The following is a 20,022-nucleotide window of genomic DNA, read 5'->3' on the forward strand; positions in this document are numbered from 1 at the left end:
AATTTTGTCCCATTTTACGACACTTCTGGCCACAGTTGCTAAGTGAATCGCTGTAGTTGTTAATTTACTAACATGGTGGTTAAGTGAATCTGGATTTTTCCATTGACCTTATTTGTCAGAAGGTGACAAAAGGTGCTTCCATGACCCCCGGGACACTGCAACCGTCATAAGTATGAGTCAGTTGCCAGGAAACTGAATTTCGAGCCCGTGGGGACCCTGCAATGGTCATAAGTGTGAAAAACAGTCATAAGTCACTTTTTCCAGTGCCATTGTAACTTTGAACATTCACTAAATGAACTTTCGTAAGTTGAGGACTAACTATATTTAGTTGTAACTTGTATTTCTCTCCTGATGGGTAGAAAACTGGACAAAATGAAAGTAAGCTGCATTAAAAATCTGTTTTGAATAAGGATGGATGTATTAATCTACTCTCTTTATTTTGCTTGTGTTCACTGGTAAACCATTCTTATTTTCCCCTTCGTGGCCGCTTAATAACTGCATAAAAATAATGAGAATTTACAGCATTGCTTCTCACTTATAAAATTAAAAGTGGTTTATATTAGTGCCACAAAATATTTAAAATATTGTCTCTCACAATGTAAAATTTTGATACTACAGGTAGTCCTTGCTTAATGACTGGTCGCTTAATAATTTCAAAGATGCAACAGGCGCCAGTCCTCAGAGTTACACTGGCCAGTCACAGGATTGTATTTTGGGTCCTTGGCAACGGCTTGAATTGATGACTGTTTGCATCATCCTGTGTTCACCTGACTGCAATTTGCATCTTCTTTTTTTTTTAGCTGGTTTTTGGCAGGGGTTTTATCGGCTCCCCACAAAAAATGCCAATTCAGAACTGATTTAACAACGTTACTTAATGACCTGGTGACCAGTTTTACGCCCATCGTAAAACCGGTTGTAAAACAGTAAAGTCACATGGTAACCCACTTAAAGACTGAGGACTACCTGTATTTTAAAACTGAATAGGCTTAGAATATTCAGAAAGCATGAAGACTGATAATTCTCTTCCACACGTTCATCCGGGTAATTCAGAGCAGGCCAGTTAGCGTCAGACTATATTAGGAATATATTCTGGGAAGCATCCCAACTCCATAAACAAGCAGAAAAATTACAATCCAATGATAAGATCTTATGCTCTCTCCCTCCATTGCTGTTTAATATTAAGGGATATTATGTAGGTAGTTAGGAAAGTGTTTCTACTCTTAAGAGTAGGACTAAATGAAATCTTCCATTGATGCAAATTGAAATCTTCCATTGAATGCAAATTGAAAAAGGATCATATGTTCTAAAGCAGGGGTCCCCAACCCCCGGTCCGTGGACCAGTACCGGGCTGCGGTGTGCCAGCAACCGGGCCGCGCAAACAAGGAAAGCCTCATTCATAGGATGCAGGCAGCACACAAAACCACGGCCCCTCCGGTCCTTGGAAAATCCTTTCCACATAACCGGTCCCTGGTGTCGAAAAGGTTGTGGACCTCTGTTCTAAAGTATCAACTATGGTTACATGTTTATTGACTTCAACATATTCCTTTCCTAGGACAACTCCATTATCCTGAATGGAAGTATGATGATCAACGTATCCCGACTGCCAAATTCTTCTCACAAGGAACAATTTAACAATGGTGACTGGGAACGTTACAAGCTTTGCATGTGTTCTGATGGGACCTTATTCCGTATTCCAGTTAAGGGCCATAATATGGGTTGTCAAACCGCCATGAACCCCTGTGGCAATACCTATTAGAGTCAAACGTGGGTACCGCGGAAAAGAAAAAAACACTATATTTAAGTTCAAGCCAATGCATGTTTGCAAGGATGTTTTTAGTTATCTGTAGAAATATTAAATGAAGCACTTCTCCTACACAGATCTCCACAGGTAGCATTGCTGATTAGGCCAATCATGTTCCTTGCTGGGTAGAAGTGCATTTTTTAGTAAGGCAGTTAAAACAGAAGTGCAGAATGTACTTCGAGGTATTGTTGAATTAAAATTGCCAAGTAAGCCTGTGTGTGTGTGTGTTTCAAAAATAATTTGGAAGAACCGTTTTGGGGTTTGCCAAGGGCAGCACGCTTCAGCTGATTTGTTAATATGGCCCCTAGAGCTGTTGGCGAAGACTCCTGCAACATTAATACATAATTCATTTTTGTCTCTGGTACTTTTAGCTTTGCAAATGTGTATTTCTCAGACATTATACTTAGACCCTTATTTGGTCTCACTATAATTCAGGCATCTGTTTTTTTAAAAAAATTATATGTATTGAATTCCATGTTGTAATTTTGGCTGGGGAATTCAAATCATTATGGAAACAGCTATAGGGTTGTTGGACTATCAGAGCCCTGGTGGTTAGAATGCAGTACTGCAGGCTAGTTCTGCTGACTGCCGACTGCCAGCAGTTCGAGTCTCACCAGCTCAAGGTTGACTCAGCTTTCCATCCTTCCGAGATCGGTAAAATGAGGACTCAAGATTGTTGGGGGACAAGAGGCTGACTCTGTAAACCGCTATTTATTTTTTATTTATTTTATTTTTAATTCCATTTATATCCCGCCCTTCTCCAAAGACTCAGGGCGGCTTAGAGGGCAGTGAAGCGGTATATAAGTCTAAGTGCTATTCTGTTTTCTTACTAAATTAAAATATCAAATTTTCCCAAGTAGTACGTCGAATAATTTGAGTTTGGCGAAACACACGATAGGATTACCAACCTCTGCTTCTGCCCAAACAGCCGTTGGTTCATTTTGGAAAATATCCCACAGTTTAAAATGTTTTTAAGACTTTTGGTTTGCCAGTTTCTTAGGCATGGCATTTGAAAATGCCTCTGGCAGAGGTCCCTTGAAAACTGAACAAAATTTAAAACATTTAAGTCTGCCTTGCGAGAGTGCATGAAATTTATTGGCTTACTGCAAATAAAATTCTGCTTTATTGCTAATGGAGATTGAGCGGTTTGAAAGCATCTTCTCTGCTTATATTGTGTCCTTCATTCAGTCTTTCCATCCCGTTTGTTTTGAAATGGGATCTTGTCAATGGAAAAGGGACGCGGTGGCTGAGTGGGTTAGGACACTGAGCTTGTCGATCAGAAGATCGGCAGTTTGGCGGGTCGAATCCCGAGTGCCACATAACAGAGTGAGCGCCTGTTACTCGTCCCAGCTTCTGCCAACCTAGCAGTTCGAAAGCACGTAAAAATGCAAGTAGAAAAATAGGGACCACTCCGGTGGGAAGGTAACAGCGCTCCGTGCGCCTTTGGCATCTAGTCATGCCGGCCACATGACCACAGAGACGTCCTTGGACAAGCGCTGGCTCTTCGGCTTTGAAACGGAGATGAGCACCGGCCCCTAGAGTCGGAAACGACTAGCACGCATGTGTGGGGGAACCTGTACCTTTACCTTATTATCAATGGAAGGTCACTAATGAATGCTAGTCACAGAGCATCATCTGCAACTTTGACTATATGCTAACATAGCTGGGTACATAAGCAAGTGGGCTGCATCTAGGGACTGATCCTAGATGGGAATATTTAAAACTGCTAGACCAAAGCTATTGTTACTTCAAATATAGCAGGACATCATAGTAAGCAGTAGAATTCAAGTATTCATACTGTATCTACATATGCATTTCTGATCTCTTATTTGTTTCTATCAAGTTGGACAAAGAGTAGGAAAAAAAAACCTTGGTCTTCTTTACTACATTTTGTTAAATATTAAAGCTTCCTTTTCCCAAATCAATTTCTATACGTTGAGAATGCGTTGAAAGTTGCTGGTAAGGTAATGAATAGATAGATATCTCGACTTTGGTACATTTGTTGACGTATTTGAAGAAATGGTCATTTGGAACCGATTATATCCATGTGGAAATCGGATGCTGCATTTGCCGCTAGACTTTCCAATGCCTGAATGGTACTTGAAGTGAGAAGTTGCTAAGGGCAATAGTATGCAGGAAATCAATTGCGGTCTGCTTGCATCAGAGGAGAAGCGATAAATTGGAATGTGGTGCAAACAGAACGACGCAGCTAGACAATTTGCAGTTTGGAGTTTTGACAAGAGTTCACAGAGAACGTTTTAATTTATAGCCTCACATATTTTGTGGCATGGAATTAGTCTTGTGAGCAAATCTCTGCCCGATTCTTAGCCCTGTGGCCCTGTTGTTATGCAGCAGTGGGTTGAAATCACTAGCTAACACCGGTTTATTTTTTGTAATCCACCCAGAATCACAGAGTGAGTGGGCAGTCATATAAATTTTCTTAAATAAACAAAAATAAACACAGGCAAATACATTTGCTGAGCACGTTCTGCTGTTGTAGTTTGATTTAAGCCTAATTTAATTGTAAGCCACCCTGCTGGGCTGCTCCAGAAGAGCAATATTGAATAGAAATTGTGGTAATGTTGTTTTGAAATCAGGGTGGGTTTTTTTTTAATTTGTTTTCAGAGTTAATTTTAATTAGAATACTGTTAGTATATACTTGCATGCCATGTAGGGAAGAGATAATAGTATTCTAATATTGTGCAAGCACTTGAATTAATGTTCGGTTCTATTGGGTCCTCAGCCCTGATCTATGCTGTTTAAATGTTTCATAAAGTTACAGAAATTGGTACGAGAGCTGCTGAAATCAAAAATAAACAAATCCTCAAATCCACATCACACTAGAGGTGCTTCTGTTTTGTGGTTTGCAATCATTTTGCAAAACTCATGATCTTTTAAGACTGTTTAAAAGATGGTGTTAAGTTTTGCAAAACATTTTAAATGCAAGTTTATTGTTCCATGATTAACTCATTTCATAACAGATGAAAAAATGAATTTGGCGTATTTTGTTATGGACTGTACATGCTTTAACGCAGGGTTTCTCAACTGGCTGGAGGATTCTGGGAGTTGAAATCCAGACATCTTAAAGTTGCCAAAGTTAAGAAACACTGCTTTAACGTTCACAATGAAATGTTAAGTTTAACAACGTTGAAAACAAAAAGTTTAACAACAAGAATGGTACCTGCCACTAAGCTTTGGCAACAGATTTGACAAAGTGTAATCTTTGATATTGGGCATCTTGTTTTCCATTTAATTGTTCATAATTACATATTAACGTATTATACATGTGGATAATCATTTTCCTTTTTAAATAGGAGTACACGTCCCCGACTTATGACCACAACTGAGCCCAAAATTTCTGTTGCTAAGGAACAGTTGTTAAAATGAGCTTTGCCCCATTTTACGATCTTTCTTGCCATAGTTGTTAAATGAATCGCTGCAGTTGTTAAATTAGCAACACGGCTGTTGAGTGAATCCGGCTTCCCATTTTTGATCCCCTGACTGTTGGGATCCTGCAGTGGTCGTTAAAAATGGTCATAAGTCACTTTTTTTCCCCAGTGCTGTTGTAACTTTGAACGGTCACTAAATGAGCAGTTGTAAGTCGAGGACTATGAAATGTTTGCAAATACTTAAGTTCAGTAACGGGCTCTCAAAATTCACCGGATATACGTATTAAGCATGTTAAGGTTTGCTTTTGATTAGAATAATGCATCTTTTAGATTTTATTTCTTATTATTTTGGGGTCATACAGCGTCAACAGCCCATTACAAAGGAAAAAAAGAATTGCAGCCAAGACCTGCAAGGCAACTTTTGGGTCCCTGATGTTTACAAAGGAAGAATTAAGTGACCGGTTTGTTGGGCCAGTTTCTAATAGCTAACTCTTGATTCATAGTCACAACGGCTCACAAGCTCCTGAAGTAAATGTGCAGTTTTAATATAAAAAAAAGCCCGTACGTATATTGAAAATCTTCTCGGCAGGGGATAAGATGCTGTTGTGAAGGCTGGATGGATAGGAATGTGCAGCGTTTCAGAATGATGAGCGTAAACGCCGCATCTGTCCGAGTCACATTAAAGCAATTGTGTCCGTTTCCCAGATTTAGGCAACTGCAAAAGTCTCCCCCCATTTCCACATTGCAGCCAAGCAAATTGAGAAACAGCTGTCTTCACACTCCTGTGAATTCTATAACAGGGGTCCCCAACCATGGCCACTTTAAGACCTGTGGACTTCAACTCCCAGAATTCCCCAGCCAGCATGGCTGGCTGGGAATTCTGGAAGTTGAAGTCCACAGGTCTTAAAAGTGGCCAGAGTTGGAGACCCCCGTACTACAAGTTCTGAGGTATCTCTTCTAAATTTAATCTGGAGCACTATACAGCCTTGTACGATAAATTCTTCCTCAGGCGTTTGTGGGAGGACATTAATGGGATCAGCTTTTTTTTTAATGAAATATTGGGATTAAAACGTTGTACTTACTGCTACCACTTAAATCATTTTCACTCTTGGAGCGTATCGTAGAGGAATATTTTTGCTGTTTTGCAGTGTTATACTGACAGCTTAGAATAACAGTTAATATGCCAATTAACTTGGAAGCTTCCGGTTTTATTACTCAAACCATCTACAGGCACATAATAAATAGGGAACAGAACAAAATTCGGAATCCTTTTAGACAATACTGATGGCACTTAATAATTAAATAATGTTCAGTTAAAAATTAAAACGGAATGATCGATCGCGCTGCCAATTTATTTTTCTACTGTGGTGCTGTTCTTATTTGAAGTTTGCTACTAATAAATTTATACGAAATGGAATATTTGTTAAACTGCGCTACGCTGTGTACCGTTTCAAAGCAGGGTTTTTAAAGACTGCATTTATGCCTTAGATTTCATCGTATCACTATGAGGCTTGGGTTTCCAAGTGCCAAAGGAAGTTCTGATGTGCATTTGTAAAAATTTCCATTTAAATAAACAATGTAAATTGATTTAAGTCTGAACTGTCTCTAAAGTTGTGGTACGTGGGGATGTACGTAGCTGCAAAACGGCTCTCTCTAATTGCCCCGTGTTTTGTCTAACATTGGTCTGTTATGTAGCTGCTGAAACGTTACTCAGCATGAATCAGAAGCATTGGGAATATGAAGTAGACTTAGTCTGTGATTTTCAAATGAGAACAAATGACATCCTATAGCTACTTTGGGATTGACTAATTCCTGCTCTCTCCCTGGGCAAAAAATGGGCTGGCACAGACAGCTGTAGGCACAACATACATGGCTCTTTTATGACTCATGGACTTCAACTCCCAGAATTCCCTGAGCCAGCATGGCTCAGCTTGGAAACCTCTCCCTTTCCCCTCAGCGTGGCTGGCTCAGGAATTCTGGGAGTTGAAGTCCGTGAGTCCTAAAAGAGCCAAGGTTGCCTACCCCTGCTCTAGAGCAGCGTTTTTCAGACTTGAAAGGTTTAAGATGTGTGAGTTTTGATACCTGGAAGTGGCTGAGGAATTCTGGGAACTGAAGTCCACATGGCAGGACTTCACAGTGGCCGAGTTTCAAAAACGCTGCTCTAGAATTTTTGTTTTTTTAAAATGCATGTGATCAAGACTGAATCAGGTTTTTATTAGCGAGATAATAGATTTATACACAACTTACACTGTACCAAATTCCAAGAAGGTGACACAGCTGCAGTAAAGCAAAGTGTGCGCTTAGGGTGTGCTGCATGGAAACTTAAAAGACAATAAAGCAGGTAAACTGCTTCTGTCACAACAGGGTGTTACAAAACCCTTTTTTTTTAGTTTCCCAGAAAGTCAGTGTAAATCAGTGAAGTAATTTTATGCATTTACACAACCATATGAGAAGTACAAAGTTTAAGGCTATCAGTAGCATTTAACACTTACCATTTACTCAGGCACCAGCCAAATCTTTTATTACCAGTTATGAAGCATTTAAGTATTGCTAATTAAATATTACCAAGTATTTAAGTATTGTTAGAAGTTCTCCCATTATGAATTCAACAATATTATTATTTGCTGGTTTCTCTAAAAGCGACAGAGGGGGAAAAGTTACCAATACTTGGAGCGTAGGAGAAAAATTTAAGTACAAGCATAGAATTAAAACTATGTGTTTATGTAGTAAATGTATCTGCAAAGTCTCAGCATGGGACTAATATGAATTGCTTTAAAAGGAAAGCAGGAAACTATTCACGTTTAATTAAATGCTTTATGTAAATTTATACGATAGTAAATTATGGAACGCTTTCACAATTTTGTTCCTCACATTTACAAAAAGCACAGATCATTTGGTTTGTACAAACCAAAAATCTTTCAGATGGTTACATTTTTAGTATTCAATTTGAATTTATCTGATCCGACCCACAAAAGAAAATGGTAAAAATAACAGTAGGTATTAGAATTGATAATACCATTTCTGATTCTGAAAGATAAAAGCATAAAAGATTCATCAGTCTTTGGTACTGGAGAATATAGACGGTCTGCTTATTATGGGCTGTTTGCCCATTCATGTATGTTTATTCACTTGGTCATTTAAAAAGCTTTTAAGAATTTCACATTAGAATAATGCATACACATCTTGCTAGCATTTCTGTAGAAAAGATATTTTCAGCTTTAACCAATTCAGTGCACAGCCTTTTTTCCTTTAACAACAAAACACCAGTCATACTATTTCAAAAATGTCAAAAAAAATTCAAAATGAATTAAAAAAATGAACAACTTTGATTTAACTTTACTCTGACAGCATTACGTAACAGTTTTCCAGAAAATGCAATTTTTCCCCCAGTCAAGTGCCATTCTGAGCATGATTGCTTAAACAGGTAGGTCAGAATTTCAAAAATTCAAAATACCATTTTGATCCATATACCGAGTGGACCTTCTTCTCATTTCACAAAAGTTGTGAGTGCAGTGTCCTTAATAAAATGTGTTTTAGAATGAGCCTGCTTTTACAAGCCAGGCCAATTCTCTTTGTGTTTGTGCATGATGGTTGAGAACTAACCATAAGACACGTAAGTCTCTGGATCAACTTTATAACAGAAGCCATAAAGACAAGAGACCTTTTCATGGACAAAGAAAAACAGCCAGTTGCTTCTGCCCTTTGGCCATGTCTTAACAGTGATTTCTGGACGCAATTGCTGCTTCATTTTTAAATGGAAGACAGTACAATTTTGAAGAGCGTCCTCTCTTGCTCTCTACAACTTGATCAGGTCCTTTTTTTTTTTTTTTGCTTTGTATACATGTAAGTAGAAAAAGGTGAGAATCAGTTTGTTAACCTTATGCTTCCCTTTATAAAAAGTAGATCTCATAAAAAGTTCTTTGGCCGTTACCTTTGTTACTGAAAGTCCTTTTATGTCTCCACCAAATTAGCCTGTAATCCAACCAGTATTTGTTATCTTCCCAGTTGGGCAGTTATAAGGTTTTGAATGATTATGGCTATGCTAAATAATAAGTCAATGTAAGTCAGGAGGTATTGAAGGAAGCAAGCACTGGCCCATGGTATTACCTGCCTATTCTCAACAGAGATTGGCTGAAGGGAGCTGCACAGCCAATTCTACTTTGGACAAACAGAGCTGATAGCCCATGGAAAGTATTGTAACTGCCTCCATTTGATCTTTCCAATCTTACTACTTGGTCAATAGCTTGGGTAGCTCTGCCCCATTCAATCCTTGTTCCCAAGACTTCTGAAGCTCATGAAGGCATCAGAGAGAGAGAGAGAGAAAGAGAGAGAGAAAGAAAGAAAGAAAGAAAGAAAGAAAGAAAGAAAGAAAGAAAGAAAGAAAGAAAGAAAGTCCATTCCCACAGCTCCTGTTAAGGGCAGAATCACATTTGTCCGTGGATCTCTTTGGATTCCACTCCTTTATTTTTCTTAGTTTATTTAGAACTATCCAGTCCTAAAGAGGCTGTATGCCTTGCTACTACACTTTTTTTTTTTTACAAATACCTTCAGTGCTTTGAAAATTGGAAAAAAAAAGTGGTTTGTACTAATTTGTTATTGAAGCTTAAAACTATATTCCTAAATTCTGAAATGTTCACGTAGCTTTTAACTTTCTGTAAAAGGAAAGGCAAGCTCATGTTTTATTGCAAATTTCACAATGAACTCTTGGGTTGATTGAACAAAGACCCATGGATTTTTGAATGCATTTTCAATAAGTCTACATCTACCTTAGTAAAAATTTTATAGAAATGTACATTGAACCGCATAATGAAGACGGATGAAAAGGTGACACAGGAAGTTACTTCATTCATCTACTTCTTTGAACTTTCCAGTCCAAACAGATAAAATGATCCCAAATAAATAGTGCTACTGCTGCTTGAGTAGATGTTGCTCGCAATTGGCATTTTTGCCAGGAAATTCAATCCCTGGAATAAATGTAGCCATGCCAAGTTTTCAGGCTAAGCTTTGATTCCAGTCTCTGAAATATATTCATACATTTAGGCTGTGTTTTGAAACAAGACTTCATTCTGTCTTTATCCACATCATCAAAACACTCTGGGAACAAGAATAACAGTAAAATAAAAGAATGTGCCACGTTGCAAGTCTAAAACTCTTTTTAATCAGATGTTTAATCAGATAGCCTATGCCTCTTAGCAAACTACAGCATCTGATTATTAGGAGATCAGCATTATCACCAAATGGAAGTTACTATGGCATGTACAACTCTGTTCAAGCTGTAACGGTTTATTAAGAGATTCAATTAAAAAGGTAGCCAATGATGGCTTATTAAATAAAAATGAAGTTGGGCACTGGCAAAGAAATTGTACTGCAGGATTTTCCTTCAGAAACTGGCATCCTAAAAAAAAACTATTACTAACTAGCTAGCAATAGTCTTACATAGGCAAACCTCCCCCAACCCCTCCCACCCCATCGTTTTCCCGGAAATGCTATGCCCGAGACCAAGTCAATTAAAAATTAAGGTACATGGTTACTTGACTGCAACATAATTATTTTTATACCTTTCCTGCTGAAATCATTCCTAGATGAAGCTTTTTTTTAATACACATATACAAAGTTTAGACAGCAATATTCACATTAGTCACAGTGAGGATGCTGGCAAATTCACCATCTGTAGTGTAGACAAAATGCAAAGCAGCCTTCGGAGAGAACAATGGTACACAGCAAGCAGAGCTGGCCTGTTAAACAGCAAACACCCAAAAATCCCTGAAAATGGGATACAGTGCAGGAAAAGCAGCATGCGCTTTATATACAAAGAGAGGTTTATGGCTAATGGTTGACATTAACTGTAGTAACAAAAGCTCTTGAGCAGCTGTGCATAGTTAAAATTCCTATGTCATTTGTTTCTCTTTATACCACTCCACAAATTCATCCAGCAACACTGGCCCTTAAAGAAAGAAGGAAACGATTTTTTAAAAAATAAAAAAATATTACAAAACACATTTTTTTAAAAAAAGGCATAGAGATCACAGATTACGATGTGAAATGATTCTTTTTTTGTGTGTGTCTTTCCTGACCAATACGTACATGCTCCATCTTCGTCGTAGTTGCTGAGGTCAAGATTAATGGATCGGCTGAACTCCAGGACGTTGCACCATTGGTCCTTGTTGATAACTTTGTACTTAGATTGCTACTTAAAACAAAAATGGCAGCTGTTCAAAACGCTTTTTGAACAAGGACACCGGGAACTAAAAATGCAAAAGCTAATTTTGCAAATGTAATAGAGAGGGTGTCATGCTCTAAAACAGTGATGGCGAACCGTTTAGAGACCGAGTGCCCCAAAACCGCCCCCGCCCTGCCTGCCCGCAGCAGATCGCCCAAGCGGCCTAGCAGTACCATGGCAGCCACGTCCTCCACTCGCGCCCCGCAGCATCACCTGCGCACGACGGGGTGCAAGGGCACAGTCTTATCCCTGCTGCCTAGCTGCCATGTCCTTGGCTGCACTGCTCCGCGCGGGCCACGCCCGGGGATGGCTCTCCTCCGGAGGGGCTACTGGTGAGGAAGGGGCCGTAGAAGGAGGAGAGACTGGGGCGACGATGCACGTGCCCACAAAGAGGGTTTTGAGTGCCCCCTCTGACACGTGTGCCATAGGTTCGCCACCACTGCTCTATAATATAAATATTATAGCTATAACATTTAAGGATAACAAACACACCAGAAATTATCTCGATCCCCCCACCCCCCCACCCCGCAAACAAGACCAAATCAGATGAAAGGAAGACATCATCAAGAATCCATTTTTCTGGGGTACGGTCGTTGCATGGGGAATGTTAAAGAAATCTTTGCCTTTTTCAAAGTAAGCAGGCCTGTTCTTCCTTTTCAGAAACCCCAAATAGATACGTTGGGTACTAGTTCAGCCTCAATATAAGGAATCGCTTCAGAGGATGGGGCATCTTGTTCGATGTAGATGTCCATTATTTACATCCGTTGCATTTGCATAATTACATAATTGATGTAAAAGACACCGATTAAAAAAAGAAAAACAATTTAACGAGCAAACCTCAAGCGAATGGACATTGCTCCGAGCAAAGGTTCAAAGCAAAAAATTATATATATATATATATATATATATATATATATATATATATATATATATATATATATATATATATATATATATATATATATATATATATATATATATATGTAAAGTATAAATAGGTAAAGGTTCCCCCGCACATGCGTGCTCATTTCCGTTTCAAAGCCGAAGAGCCAGCGCTTATCCGAGGACGTCTCCGTGGTCATGTGGCCGGCATGACTAGACGCCAAAGGCGCACGGAACGCTGTTACCTTCCCACCGTAGTGGTCCCTATTTTTCTACTTGCATTTTTAAGTGCTTTCGAACTGCTAGGTTGGCAGAAGCTGGGATGAGTAACAGGCGCTCACTCTGTTACACGGCACTCGGGATTCGACCTGCCAAACTGCCGACCGTCTGATCGACAAGCTCAGCGTCCTAACCCACTGAGCCACCGTATGTGTGTGTGTGTATATGTGTGTGTGTGTGTGTGTGTGCGCGTGCGTGTGTGTAAATATATTAGGTAGCAACATTTTCAACTGATTCACTGTCAACTCTCACTTTTAACTTTAACGCTTTTTTTAAAAAAAAAATCTTAAAAAAGTTATTTTCTACTTGTACCTCTAAGAACTGATGAAATACTGGAAAAAGGGGCCATGTTTTTCCTAAGAGGAGTCCTAGCATACACTTGGCAGTATTGATATCTAGGCTTCGCTGATCTTTTTCCTGTCAGAAGGAAACAAAAAAAATATATACTTGTAATATTGCTTAGTTGAGCTAAGAACCGTTTCAACTTAACCCTCAAACAAGTATAACCCAACTTTTATCTTTATCTAGCATGCCCTGGCTTTTTGTTTTCATCAGTGCATGTGCCGTCATGCTACACCTAGAGTTCCTAGAGATTTAATGAATTGTTCTTACTTCAGAAAATTCCTCCTTTGTTCCAGATCTCTCTTTAACAAGCTTCCATCCATTGCTTCTTGTCCTGCCCTCTGGTCCTTTGGAGAAAGACAGCTACCTAACCCTTCTCTTTAATAGATTAAACATACCTCATCCCCCTAACCCAGGGGTAGGCAACCTTGGCTCTTTTAGGACTCGTGGACTTCAACTCCCAGAATTCCTGAGCCAGCCATGCTGAGGGGAAAGGGAGAGCTTCCCAAGCTGAGCCATGCTGGCTCAGGAATTCTGGGAGTTGAAGTCCACGAGTCCTAAAAAAGCCAAGGTTGCCTACCCCTGCCCTAACCATTCATCATACAGTTTAGTCTCTAGACCCCTTGTCGTCTTAGATGCTTTTCTCTGCACTCTTTCTAGAGTTTGTCAAGGTACTTAATGCTATCTTCAGTATGAAGACATATGGTACTTCCAACCCCAGGAAGTGACCTATTCACATATTAAGAGACATATTCCTACCTGCGTAAGTTATACTATCTCATTCTGGGATTACAATAATAGAAAGGAATAGCTGCTCTTTATGGTTACAATAATCAACTTCAAAAAATCAGAGATATGTAACGTTTTAGACTGAAGGCCTCTTCTGGACTCTGAGTACAATCCACAGTCTCAGAAGCAGGAAGAGTCAACAGAAAGCATTTTAAAAATTAACACTTAAGGGTTAAATGAAAGTTAAATACTAACCATGTGGCAGCTTCCCATATATTTAATACTTCCCTTCTTGTCCCATTAAATATTGGAGGTATGCAAATGTTTCCAAATGACATCACTTCCATGACATACAAGATTGGTTTGAGGCCAAAAACCATCTCTGGGGTTGAATGTTCTACGATATTATTAACATGACTTAAAAAATACAATTTTGGAAGACTCTGGGGCAACATGCACAGATTTGGATAGGTTGTATTCTGCAATGAGTCAACAACCTCAATTCCTCACAATATGCTTCAAACCAGAATGTAATGTATTTTGCCCTTCAGCTTAGCAAGGTTAATTTCTTCCCTCAGTTTCAAATCAAGAGTAATTGTTTTAAAGCGAGCAATTCAGGAGAGAAAATAAAGCACCCCCACATGGTTTTCTCATTTTGGTCATAATTTACTGGAAGATTTAACAGAATTTCAGGCTACTCACACGTGCGAAGTCAAATGCGTATCTATAAATAAGCTTAAAGTTCATAGGCTCGTTTAATAAAGATCTCAAGTAATCCAAAGAATTTCTTAGCTTCTCTGTCGTATCACATCTGCAAAATTAATAATTCTCATGAATGGTAATTTAAATGTTATGAGACAGATTGCTACAATCCCCCCCCCCCAAGTTCTAGATCCCTTGTTTTTTAAAACATGAAAAGTGTCTTCCCAAAACAACTCTCACAAAATTACAGTACACAACATTTCTTCACTTAGCATGTGAGAGAAATCCATGTACCACACACAAAAGCGGAAGGTCTAGGGCAGTCTCCTAAGACAGGGGTCCCCAACTCCTGGTCCGTGGACTGGTACCGGGGCCGCGGCAGGCCAGCAACCGGTCCGCATAAACAAACAAAGCCCCATCCATTGGATGCAGGCAGCACACAAAACCACGCGCTCTCCGGTCCACGGAAAAACCTCTCTCCACGGAACCGGACCCTGGTCCCCAAAATGTTGGGGGCCTCTGTCCTAAGACATGTGGGGCACAGTAAATTGTTTTTCCCCTCCCCAGGAGGGGAGGGACTTCAACCCCATTACTTGGGACCTAGTGGGAGAACAATTTCAGGGAAAGAGGGTGATCATGAGCTGGTATACGTTCTGGAGGCAGAGAGTGTATGTGTGAGCGCAAATGAAAGGAGTGGCAAGTGGACCAGGGACGGAGCATGATGCCAACTGTCCTTGAGACACTGATTACAACCGGAAGGTTGTTTTTTTTAATCCCATTTATATCCCGCCCTTCTCCAAAGACTCAGGGCGGCTTACAATCTAAGAAGCACAAATCAATGTGCTTAGCAATAGCCTTCATTCTATGTATATGCCTGCTTATTAGGGCTTTCGGCACCCCCCAAGCGGCATTTTTACAAAGTCAGCTTATTGCTCCCAACAATCTGGGTCCTGCTGCCACACAGAGGACAGGGAGAGATTGTCTGCATGTTATGCTGAGCCTGAGAACAGGGGAACAGTTTGAAGGGTACTAAATAGATTCTCAGTCTTTTAGTGTTTGGGTGAATCTCCCTGACCTGGGGTGGGGAGACTTGTAGTCTGGATGGGCCTAAGTGTTTACTTCCCCCACGACAATCACGAGATACCAAGAAATCTTGGCCTTTACACGGTCAGATGCAAGACCTGGGCATTATTTTGAAGCAGATGTAGCGTGATCCAAAAATGGAGGTCATCATCACCAGTCTTTTGCTACCGTCAGATCACTTTCTGACTTGCATGCGCTTCATCAGCCTGCTAAATCTCCGCAGGGGCAACAGATTGATTATAAGAGTGTCCGTCTGCCTGAACTTGCTAGATGCAAAGGGTTTTGTGATCTTGCTGGTAGAGGGCGTCCCTCTGGAACATCTATATAACCGGGGTCTTCGAACGTGGCCCTTTTATGACTTGTGGACTTCAACTCCCAGAATTCCTCGTGCCTGGCTGAGGAATGCTGGGAGTTGAAGTCCACAAGTCATAAAAGGGCCACGTTCGAAGACCCCTGGTCTATAAGGATGAAGCTTTCTGGTTGTGTTTTGCAGTGGTTTCATCCCCTCACAAGTAGGCAACCTCAGGCATCGTGTGTGAGAAGGAGCGCTGCAATGGGTGGCTGCTCCAGTACAGAATTCCACTCCCCCATGCTATTTAACATTTAACATTGGCACCACTGAGGAAGACCATCTATCAGATCCAGTCTTATTTTCAGGGAAACACGGTATGCTATGGCCATTTCCAGATCCAATTTCAAGGGCTGGTCTACCTGATCTCTCTTTATGTAGCTCCCCCCATGCCATGAAACACCTGCCTCCTGAGCTATAGAATACCCCAACTGCCCTGCCTTTTGGAAATGGCTTAAAAAGCAGCTGTTCCACAAAGTTTTAGGCCTCATAGTATTCCTGTTAAGGTAAGCTTTTTAATACTGAATGCTCCCAATTTTACAGAATATATTTCTTTTATGCTTTGTGATCTGCCTCACGTCTTGTGGAATGAACAGTAAATAAAACCGGGTAAATAGACAGCAGTGGCAATTGCACGTAAGACTTATATACCACTTCATGCTGCTTTACAGCACCCTGAGCGGTTTACAGTCAGCGTCTTGCCCCCCAACAATCTGAGGTCCTCATTTTACCCACCTCAGAAGATGGTAGGCTGAGTTAACCTTGAACCGGTCAGGATCGAACTCTTGGCAGTGGGCAGAGTTGACCTGCAGTACTGAATTCTAATCACTGCACCGCAGCTCCTGCATATTCTATGCAGCTTCGCAAAATTATTGGCTAAGAAAGTACAGTTGTTTGTTTTTTGTTGTTTTTTTTTTACTTTATATAGACGTGCGAGGTTCATTTTGCAAGAGGACATGAGATCGCTACCGGAGCTATTTCACATTTGATAACAGAAATAATACTTACTGCAGGGATGTCATTCCTTTTAGCCATTCTTGCAATGTAAAATAACCCATGTTCTGAGCATCCAATTTCCAAGCCAACACGAGCATGGCTACCTGGTTTACAAATAAACAAACAAAAGACCCAAAAGTTTGTTACCGTGTTTCCCCGAAAATAAGACCCAGTGTTGTTTTTATTTTTTTGCCTTCAAAAGAGGAACGGCGTCTTTTCCACAGTCTCGCCTTGCAGTGGTGGGACCAACAGCCCTATTTCCAGCTGGCCCATTTCTTCTGCGGCCGAAGGGACTGCCTCCGCAGCTGAGAATGGACCTCCCGATTGACGTGCATGGTGCCCGCTGGCCTGCATTTCAACATCAGAGGCCTTCTGGAAAGGCCTCTGCAGCCGACAACCGAGCTACGGATTCAATCCAAAACTCGGTTCTCAGCTGAGCAGAGGCCTTTCCGTAAGGCCTCTAATGGTGAAATGCAGGCCGGGGGAGAACCCGGAGCTCCATTCTCAGCTGCAGAGGCCTTTCTGGAAGGGGGGGGAGACGGACAGAAAAAGTGGTCCAGTGAGGCGACCAATTAATGGGAGGCGACCAATTAATGGGAGGCCTGGCTGCAACGGGGCACGTGGGGCAGCTCCAACCTTCCTCACCCTAGCTTGATTTTTAGGCCTGTCGCTCGCCCCAAAACTAGGGCTTATTTTTGAGGTAGGGCTTTTATTAGGCCCACCCCCCAAAATCAACCTAGGGTTTATTTTCAGGTAGGTCTTACTTTTGGGGAAAACACGGTCTAACCAAACAGGAGAATTTATATTTCTTCAATGATTTTCTAATGCATCTAGTCTTCAAAGCCTTATATTGGCAAACAGGGATAGGGCAGAAGGGATACAGAGCTCCATTTCCCCCCCCCAAGTATTTAGACTTGAAAAAGTGCAGGGGATATTCCCAGTGTTGGCGTTCAGTGGTGAGTGGAAAGACAAAAATACCTGAACCGTAAAACGGAAAGATGAGGGCTGAAGAGTAATTTCTTCTTTTCAGCAAAAACATAAAATATCAAATCATTTCAATGGGCCACTTTCATATCATGATTAGCACAAAACAGTCAAATGGTTAAATGTATATAATTTCTGCCTCACATATGCCCAACGATCCATCTCAGTGGCTTTCTTGTGATAGCCTGTTACCAGAGCAAATTTTTAAGTATGCCATCCAAATGCCGGTCAACATTGTTTCTGGATGTATGTATTCCTAAACAAACTGGAAAGTATACATTCATGGACTATAACATGCATCCTGCATGCGTGGACATATGGAACCATTTGCTACAATTATCTAATCACAAAGGGAAGGTGTGCGATAAGAGTTGCCCACATGCTAGAGGGTAACAGCCACCATATTTGCCATTTAATTACACAATGGATAAGCACACTGTGCCAGCGCTATCAATGCGTTAAGTTCCTCATCAGGTTCAGGGTGGAACGACAGAACAAATAAATCACGAAAAAAATGGAAACGGGAGAAGCACAACCTGGTACCCTATAACCTATAAATGAACTTGAACGTACGTTTTCCGGCTCCACCCCTATGTCCTCACAGAACTTCTCCATTCCTTCAGGACCCACAACCTCATCTGTTCCTACAAGTAAATGACAAAAGATTATTTTCTATTCAAAATTTACAATTACTTGATTATGAAAGTCCAACTGTCTGGGTTGTACAAAAAGAGCAAGTCTTACAAGGATGTGACTTCTTGGACACTGCTTAGGCACACAATAGGCTGTGCAGGTCCAAAGATCAAAAACTCCTTTCTCTGTCTCAGTCCCACACACACAGCTGTCACAACGCGCAAATATTCAAAGAGCCCAAAGGTTCGTCAAAACAGAATCAAATTTTATTATTTACTTTACTGCAGATTCACATCCACTGCTCCAATTAACCAAGAAAAGATATACTTCAAATGTTTAAAATACAGCAGCTCAAAACCACCTTTGGATTTTCATAAATGGATCTATTAAGGATCTGCAAAAACTGACTGTAATTTCAAATGAAAAGTTAAGTTGGACTTTTCAGAGAAAGGTAAAATTACTTGAAGTCATCCTTATTTAATTAAAAAATGATATTTTTAATACTTCAAATAGGAATTGATTTTTTTTCCTTTCAAATTCTTGCTTAGTCAGATGTGCAGATGTGAGTACTTGCCTGCATATTCATAGAACCATTCTAAACACCTTTTACTTGAAAACATATCATCTTCTGACCTTATTCTGGTAGAATCATATTTTCTGTACACGCTGAAAAAAAGGGGAAAAGCTTAAGTACATGGTGTTTCACAGTTCTATAAAATGATATGCCAATGTTGATAGATGGCAAGCTTTTGAAGTAACATCTTGTCCCTAGTTCTGACACTATAAATAATGTTATAAGATCAGTTGCATAAACTTCCAAATTCTACACTGGAATTTAAAGCACTTTCAAGACAAGCCTTAAACAGATGCAATGGATGGCATGGTCCTGGAAAAAGTGGAGGCTGCTTTATCAAATTAACTGCAATTCTTACAGCACAAGGATTTTTTTCAGACTTGCACTGAAGCCCAGGAAAAAAAATAGGCTGCTTTAATGAATAACAGAGAAATGAATAGAATAGAATAGAATAGAATAGAATAGAATAGAATAGAATAGAATAGAATAGAATAGAATGGAATGGAATGGAATGGAATGGAATGGAATGAGAATAGAATAGAATATGGAAAAAATAGGATAGGATAGGATAGGATAGGATAGGATAGGATAGGATAGGATAGGATAGGATAGGATAGGATAGGATAGGATAGGATAGGATAGGATAGGATAGGGTAGGATAGGGTAGGGATAGACTAGAGTAGAGTAGAGTAGGGTAGGGTAGAATAAAACATGGAAAGAATAGAATAGAATAGAATAGAATAGAATAGAATAGAATAGAGTAGAGTAGAGTAGAGTAGAGTAGAGTAGAGTAGAGTAGAGTAGAGTAGAGTAGAGTAGAGTAGAGTATGGAAAGAACAGGAAGGGATAGGGATAGGGATAGGGATAGGGATGGGATGGGATGGGATGGGATGGAATGGAATAGAATAGAATAGAATAGAATAGAATAGAATAGAATAGAATAGAATAGAATAGAATAGAATAGAATAGAATAGAATAGAATAGAATAGAATAGAATAGAATAGAATAGAATAATAGAATATCTTTATTATCATTGTATATCTCAGAACAAAATTAAGT

At 40.0% G+C, this 20,022-nt stretch overlaps 2 protein-coding genes across 7 annotated transcripts in view; one reads left to right on the forward strand and one right to left on the reverse strand.

Moving 5' to 3' along the window:
- SGCB (sarcoglycan beta) overlaps positions 1–16,843 on the forward strand; it is a 28,627-nt gene extending 11,784 nt beyond the window's left edge. The window contains exons 6-7 of one of the 2 annotated variants that reach the window (XM_081333011.1): positions 1,553–1,637; positions 16,705–16,843. In XM_081333011.1, coding sequence (XP_081189137.1) covers positions 1,553–1,637; positions 16,705–16,736 — 117 coding nt within the window. In that variant the 3' untranslated portion in view covers positions 16,737–16,843. Of the gene's footprint in view, positions 1–1,552; positions 2,017–16,704 lie in introns of those variants that run through there. The other variant, XM_081333010.1, reaches the window with a different exon arrangement.
- The window catches only part of DCUN1D4 (defective in cullin neddylation 1 domain containing 4), a 42,159-nt gene that overhangs the window by 3,944 nt on the left and 18,193 nt on the right, over positions 1–20,022 (reverse strand). For 4 of the 5 annotated variants that reach the window (XM_081333005.1, XM_081333003.1, XM_081333006.1 and 1 more), the window contains 6 exons: positions 18,964–19,055; positions 18,330–18,400; positions 16,785–16,876; positions 14,345–14,453; positions 12,884–12,988; positions 11,275–11,377 (listed from right to left, as the gene is read on the reverse strand). In XM_081333005.1, the coding sequence (XP_081189131.1) occupies positions 11,275–11,377; positions 12,884–12,988; positions 14,345–14,453; positions 16,785–16,876; positions 18,330–18,400; positions 18,964–19,055 (572 nt within the window). Of the gene's footprint in view, positions 1–7,984; positions 11,135–11,274; positions 11,378–12,883; positions 12,989–14,344; positions 14,454–16,784; positions 16,877–18,329; positions 18,401–18,963; positions 19,056–20,022 lie in introns of those variants that run through there. The other variant, XM_081333004.1, reaches the window with a different exon arrangement.

Source organism: Vipera berus (assembly GCF_964194415.1).
Source record: "Vipera berus genome assembly, chromosome: 7".
NCBI lineage: Eukaryota > Metazoa > Chordata > Lepidosauria > Squamata > Viperidae > Vipera > Vipera berus.